The sequence below is a fragment of the Glycine soja genome, chromosome 1, assembly GCF_004193775.1.
Source record: "Glycine soja cultivar W05 chromosome 1, ASM419377v2, whole genome shotgun sequence".
Lineage (NCBI taxonomy): Eukaryota > Viridiplantae > Streptophyta > Magnoliopsida > Fabales > Fabaceae > Glycine > Glycine soja.
In genome coordinates, this window is record NC_041002.1 from 5,467,548 (window position 1) to 5,475,610 (window position 8,063).

The window sequence follows — 8,063 nt, forward strand, 5'->3', positions numbered from 1 at the left end:
GGAATGGAATAGAAACGGGATTTTCAGATTCTCAGAAACCTTAAATAATAAAATCCTTAGTGGGTCTGACTGGAATTTGCTGTTGAATTATAAATTTGAGCTCTGTTTCGGAATCCGGTTCAGGTTCTCGTTTCCAAATGATATTTTAAAGTTTCAAACATTATAGTATTAAATAAATATCATTGATTACTTGGAACTTTGATAAGATCTTGTCTTGTTGCGGATAGACCAAAACTTTCATGACATTAATGTGTTTAAAGGGTAATTAAATATATAAGATTGTAATCCCCCGGAAGTTGCAAAATTAGGCGGTTTATTGAGATTCTACCATAAGGTCATAAGTCTTATACAAAATATTTTAACTTCCGAGAGAGTTAAAAGTTTAATTTAATAATCTATAATTGATAGTCTGATAAACGAATTATATTGAAAGGAAAATTTTCTTTAAATAAGGCAAAGCTAAGAAATAACAGTATTTTGTTGATTTAAATCATCTTATGATGTTAATATAACTATATTTTAATTAAAATATACTAATAGCATAAATATTATCGAATCTATAAAATCTCTACATTAATGGTGCATATATGAAAATTAAACTCGTATACTTTAATAAAAAGAGAAACACGTAATTTTTATTAACTATATAATTAGTTATATTATTTATAATAGCTGTTTATTTTCTATTCAAATTTCAATGAGGGTACCTTGTTATACGGTGGTAGTAAAACTCTAGGGTATTGACTTAAATGGTTAATGGATTGAATTTCTTAATTTCTCGGTAGTCGGTCTGTATTAAGAGCTTTGCCCTTTGCATGTTTTTATGAACCAAACTTAAGCGATTCTCGCAAAACACACACACACACACACTCCTTTGAAAGTCACCAGAAAAAACGGCTGATCCATCGGAGGTAGACACCTTCTCAGGAAGCACATAACCACTTCAAATTAACTACACTTCATCACTCTCATTCTCACTCTTAGCTTCTTCTTCTTTTTCTTCTTCTAGGGTTCTTCTTCTAGTTCAAAACCTTTTAGGTCATCTCTTTCAAAGCACCTTTAAGGGTTGTTGGTTGAAAATCTTGAGGAGACAACAAATTAAGGATTCCTCTCTATCTTTTTCCATATTAATAGTTAAGAGGGTTATTAGAACAAAATAGGTTTAAACATGATGGAAGAGAGAAATAATGATGCTGAGAAACTTGATGAAGTTATGCTACCGGGGTTCAGGTTTCATCCAACTGATGAGGAGCTTGTAGGGTTTTACCTCAAGAGAAAGATTCAGCAACGCCCTTTGACTATTGAGCTCATCAAGCAGCTTGATATCTACAAATTTGACCCTTGGGATCTTCCAAGTAAGACACTTATATACTCTTGGTTCATATTACTCTAATTAAACTTAATTAGCTTGGTTCTATATGTATATATTTAAGTATTTCTTTTTTTTTTCTTTTGTTATTAATTAGAGGTCTCTAATGGTATACATCATGTAACAGCTTTATGATTCTGATGTATGTGTAGAGTTGGCCACCACAGGAGAGAAAGAGTGGTATTTTTACTGTCCAAGGGACAGAAAATACAGAAACAGTGCAAGGCCTAATAGGGTAACTGGAGCTGGGTTCTGGAAAGCAACTGGGACTGATAGGCCTATCTACTCCTCAGAAGGTTCCAAGTGCATTGGCCTGAAGAAATCCCTAGTCTTTTACAAAGGTAGAGCTGCCAAAGGAGTCAAAACTGATTGGATGATGCATGAGTTCAGGCTACCTTCTCTCACTGACTCACTCTCCCCAAAGTACATAGACAAGACCATTCCTGCTAATGTAAGTAACAAAACTTACTCAAACTTAATGCTGTGTTTAGTGTACGCATTTCCCTCAACGCAACTGGTGTTAAGAAAAATAAAAAGCTTCCCACGTTGCTTTTGGTTCTGTGTCCTGGAATGCGTGGTTTTTTTCGGTTAAACTTGGTTTTATTGCTTAACCAAACACACACATAAAAGTCTGTCTGGATACCAAGCCGGGGGAGTGTTTTTGAGATTTTTTTATATTAAAAAAATGTTTTATATTTAGTAGAGAAAGATCTCAAAAACTCTTGTCACTTGTATCCAAAATATACCCTTAAATCTATTTTTTAGGGAGTTAGTTACGAGTTTCAACTTTCAAGTGTTTGTGGTTGTGAAGATCATCAATTTTCGGACTTTTTTAATTAACTTGTTTATGAACACATGCAGGAATCTTGGGCTATCTGCAGGATATTCAAGAAAATCAATGCTACAGCTCAAAGAACTTTATCTCAATCTTGGGCCTCTTCCCTACCTCCTGATACAAGAACCTCTGATCATCATATCCAAACCAAAGATCAAGACAGCACTACTCAGTTTTGTTCAGACAACATGCCAATGACAAATAAAACTACCTTAACCAGCCAGTTCTGTAATAACAATTACAATGATTCACAACCCTTACCCACTAATAGTAGTAGTAGTCCTCTTTGTCCCTTAGATGTTGCCTCATACAAATCCATCATTAACCCATTGCTTTACAAAGCCTTTGATCATTTTCCCATTTCTAATGAAGACCTTAGAACTAGCTTGCTATTCTCACCCCCCTTTGAAACATCAGATGCTAATCCCAAATCTACAATGGTCGACGTTTCTTCCATGTTGTTGAGCATGCCATCCTCAGTGCTTGGAGATTTTAACAAGACTACTTCAGAAGACACAAATACAGCTTCAAACTTTGGTGTATTGCAAGAGCACTGTAGTGGCTACCCAATACCATTTCTACCTGAGATGCAAACCACATTTGGTAACCAACAACAACAATATTGTGATAATATTAATGCATTGGTAAAGGGTCCTAATGTGAATGTGCCTCGTGTTGATGACCAAGAGTTGGAGTTGGAGACAGTAGTACAACGATCCATTGGGTTTCCATTAAGTGCTACTATGCCTTTGAATATTGTCGATGCATGGAAGTCAAATAATCTGCTTTGGGATACTTCCTCTTTTCCTTGTGATATGCCATCTAGTTATTATTCCACAACTAAGTGTTATACTTAGTCCATTATTATTTTATTTTAGACATATTAGAAGCCGTTTGTTTTGTAGCTTCTAGTAGTAGGAAGTAACAACTACTAAGTCTGACTTTTTAGCTTTGATTTCTGTTCAATTTACATTAGCAAAGTAGGACTTTTTATTATTATTAATTTGAAACTTTTTTGTAACTTAAGGTTATGTGCGAGCTCAAATGTGTATGGAATAGAAATTTGACTGCAATATTGCGCGAGTTTCTAAACAAGAATTAAGCAAAAACAGCCAAATACCAGAATCACGTCTAGCGGAGACATGCACACATGATGATCCTAACAGGGCATTTTAGTTAAAATATTATGTGCAGTTTTCGCCGTCAACGTGCGAATATCTAATTGCTTACTACACACTCTAATTAGTCTAAGATATAAGTAATGAAAATGATTTAAATAATTATTAATGTATCATTAGGAAATAAGAATCTTTCAAAATTAATCACATTGTGTATTAACCGGGAATAGACAATGGGTAGGATCTGGTGAATAAGATATTATATATAATACTCATTTCGTCGACGACGTCGGTGGGGTTGTTCCCTGAACTGCCAAACATTGGGTCGGTGATGATTGTTGTTACATTCGGATCTAATATGTTGGAATGGAGGAGAGGAGATTTGGTGTGAACGATGATGTTTTTGGCTGTTAAGATTATGGTAAGGAGAGCATGTTGCTGTCGGAAATTGTCTCTGGTGACCGAGAATGGTAGCCTGTAATTGAGTAGTTTGAGGGGAAAAAAATGATGATAAAATGTGAAAGATGTATCATAATATTATGAAATAAAATTAATTTAAAATTTATTATTTTTTATACACCACACACAAATTACATCATTTATGCTCGGTAGCCTGAGTTTACAATGTATAATATTCTTCTCCAATAAAATCAAACCATCGTAAGACTTGATTTTCTTCTCAGTTAATAATGTTTCTATTACATCTATACTTTACAAAACATGTTTTTTTGTCGTTTTTGTTTCTTTTAATCCTCGTGATATATCGTATGTTTGTAAGTTTGATAAAATTTTCAAATCAAATAAATTTTGCTCGAGAAGCTAGAAGACTACTATAAGATATAATATGGTCGATTACAAGATTGCAAGTATGGAAACTGAATTAATTACCAAGGTTAAAGTCTTCAGACTTTAATATTGTTTACTAAATAAAATTAATAATTATATATATATATATGACATTAATGTATTATAATTAAATATTTATATATATATTCATAGGTGTGAGTATGGGATGGGATCTCATTACAAAAATGTTCGTTGTTATAGTGGATTAAAAGCCTATTGTAATAGCGAAACCCATTATAAACTAATGACTTACAGATGACTCATTGTTTCTCTATAAATCCCTTGCCGATAAATTTTATTGACGATCTCGAAAAAGTTTTTTAATTTTTAATACAATGATTTTTAATATGATTGTAGTGCTGGTATTGATATGTCATGACCCACACTGTGATCAACGTATAGATTATGATTTCCCCAGCCTGACTAGCCTAATAATACCTTACACTAAACACAAATAAATGACTAATCCAAAGAGATTATAAAAAATCTGACAATTTCTCCTAAAAACAGAACAAATCACATAAAATAACTTGTAAAAATATATCATATATCCCTGCCTGTATATATATTCAGATCCAGCAATCATATATCAAGGTCACAAATCACATTATAAACATTTGATATAATATTCAACACACCAAGTAGTAGTAATATAACTCTTACACGGTAAGAGACAAAGTGTCTCAAAACATCTTAATTATATCATTAACATATCTTTATGAAAGATCATCTACCACTCAAAATAAAGAAATTTCCTCATTTTCTATTTTTTCCCTTATCCCTGTAGCTGCATCATACTGGAGTTACAAAAAATATAATCTCCATCATATGGAATGGAGGTCTACCAAAAAGATAAACAAATTCCTAGGTAAGTCAACAAATTTTAAAAAGTTAGCTACTTAACCACCTGTTTATATGAGGAGAAAAATGAAAAAAAAAAAAAAAAAAAGATAAGTCACGAGAACTTAGTAAGAGAATAAAATACAAAGTGGACAGAAAAGAGAAAGCAAACATAACGTGAGTCTTTCATTCAAAAAGAATTGAAATGACATTTAGTAAAAGCAAAAATAAACAAACTCACTTTAAGGAAAACTAATATTTACTCCCTTGAAAACTCATTGGAAATATAATTAACATCATAATCAAACATCATAATTTTTCATTTATTACTATGTGCACATAGACTACATTATCCCTTCATTGTAATGAACGGTAAATTAGGCTACATTACCACTTCTTTGTAACAAACAAAAATAGCAATTATGGATATTAAGCCCATAGATTGTATTCTCTCTTCGTTGCAGCAAATGAAAAATAAATATACTATGAGTATTCGATTCATAAGCTACATTATATCTTCGTTGTGGCAAACATAAATCAATCACAACACTCACAATGATAAACAAATTTCACATTTAAAATACATTATTAAACTATATTAAAATACTCATCAAATCATTAAGGATCACAAAAAATCAATTTTAACTAAGAAAAATAAATATTATACTTCATCCTCAAGTACTCATAAAAACCATAATAACCAAAAGAGCTTATTTTAAAATTTACTTGCTTCAATCTCCTAAAAATAATTAAAAATGCCACTAAGTAGATTAGCTACTACAATCAAAGAAGACACAACCAATGCCCTCCAATGCTGTTGGGAGGAACCACCATCCAATTTTCTACATAATCTAGGCATTTAAATAAAAAGAACAAGAGATTATACAAAATTCTCAAATTTAACATGTCTAACTTAACGGGTTAAAAATTTACCTCAAGGAACTCAAGTAGAGAATGTTCTTGGAGATGTATATTGTACCTCCATACTCAAACCACATGCTCCATGCTTGTATGCCTCATGGGTATAAGAAATTTTGAATCTATGGAAGAGAAAGTAAGAAAATTAATGAGAGGAAGATGAAGGAGGATTGGAGAGGAGAAAGGGTGTTGTTAGAAAAAATGAAACAAGCACGAAGGAGTTGGGAGGAGGGGGGAGTGGGAATTCTTGGGTGTTCTAAAACAAAAAGGAAAGGAGGGATTGTGTTTTTATTATATTATTATTTTATCTTTTTAAAATGAAACGGTGTGTTTCATAATATATGTTTTATTTGCCAAAAGAAAATAATAATTAAACAAACAAATAAGTGGGGAATTATTTGCTGGCACCTCCTAATTTTGCTTCTTGCACTTCAGAAACACCCAAACAAACCGAAATTGCCTTTTTTGGGAGTCGCAAAATATCTAACTAAATTTATTGCTAGTAGTATATAAAATACTAGAATGATATTCAACAGAGAAAGAACTTGTGATTGAGAATATACTATGAGTCAAATAATTTAGTATAACATAAATTATTGCAAAATCAAACGACAAATATATTAATAAATGATTTTCTGATCAAAACTTTTTTTTAATCAAAACTTAATATAAATGATTAGATTTATATTAAAGACTTTTTAAAAAAAAAGTTAGTATAATGATTAACGTGGGAATAGGGACACTGATGTCTCATTGGTATAAATTATAAAGTACCTAAAAGGAATTAGCCTTAATAAGGCATTGTAGTTATGTGACTTTACTTTTCCTTTGCTCAATTGCTTGCTCAAACATGTCAAGAATCATTGCTATGGCTACCATGTCTAATTCAACGGTTGAGTTTTTTGGACTTTCTTTTTATGTGGAGTAAAGATTCAAATGAGAAGGTTCATTTTGTCTCACTTATTTAAGTGGAGAGGGGTCAAATTAGAGAAACATGCACACACACACACACAAAGAAACTCATTTGAGATAGAGAAACAGTTACAAATCATTGAGAGAGAAAGGAAAGAGAAAATCATTGTGATTTTCACATATTCACCAGAAAGTGTTTTTCAGATTGCAACTGCGGATTCGTTTACCGTTAGATTGGACTGATTTTTGGCAGCAGGTTCTACACACGTGATACTTCAAATTGTTCGGTTGGATCATGAAAAAGATATCTGGAGAGAGATAAGTGTTTTGCATTCTCTGCTCTATATTTTGGGGTTTCATCTTCTTGTCTCTATTGTCCCAATTGAGGGTCTGTTTTGATTTGACTATTTATAGCATGTTTTAGTGCACTTGTTGGAGACTCTCTTGTATCTTCATTGATTATAGTGGAGTTATTTCTTTAATCTGAACGACATGTGGTCTTTAATTTCTATTTTGTGCTCTTTACTTTATTGGTGCTCCTCACAGGTTCTTGCAAGTTTGGGAGAATTTATTTCCACTATCTATTACTCTGTTATAGAGTTTGTTATTGTGTTGGCTTATTTCCCCCATCAGAGTGGTATCAGAGCTCTTTAGTTAAGGGGTTGTTTTTCTACTTGCTTGAACGATGGAGGCACATATGAAGGGTGATAGAGACAAGAACAGAAGCAAGTCTAGGTCTCGGTATAAGAATATTGCGTCATTATTGTCATAGAACAAGGTATATCCAGAGGAATTGTTTTCTATGGAAGAAGGAGAGTAAAGACAAGAAGGGTAAGCAAAAAGAGAAGGATCATGATGATAACTGTGTGACTACTGCTGCTAGTGATGATCTTGTTATTTTCCATGACCCTGATTCACTTAATCTTGTATCTGATGAGAGCATGTGGATAATTGATAGTGGTGCTACACTGCATGTTATAGCCAGGAAGGAGTTCTTCACATCTTACACTCCAGGTGATTTTGGAGTCTTGAAGATGGGTAATGATGGTGTGCCCAAGGTGATTAGTGTTGGTGATGTTTGTTTGCAAACCAACATGGGAATTCAATTGCTACTTAGAGGAGTGAAACATGCTTCAGATGTCCGCTTTAATTTGATCTATGTGTAGGTACTTGATGATGTTGGTTATGATAACCACTTTGATTCTAGAAAGTGGAAACTCACTAA

General features: G+C 32.7%; 1 protein-coding gene across 1 annotated transcript; it reads left to right on the forward strand.

Moving 5' to 3' along the window:
- Positions 1–883: 883 nt before the first annotated feature.
- On the forward strand, positions 884–3,249 carry LOC114401838 (protein FEZ-like). The gene is made up of 3 exons (XM_028364444.1): positions 884–1,355; positions 1,522–1,820; positions 2,231–3,249. Exons 1-3 carry the CDS (start codon positions 1,169–1,171, stop codon positions 3,059–3,061), a joined length of 1,317 nt encoding a protein of 438 aa, XP_028220245.1. The 5' UTR covers positions 884–1,168; the 3' UTR covers positions 3,062–3,249.
- Positions 3,250–8,063: the final 4,814 nt, after the last annotated feature.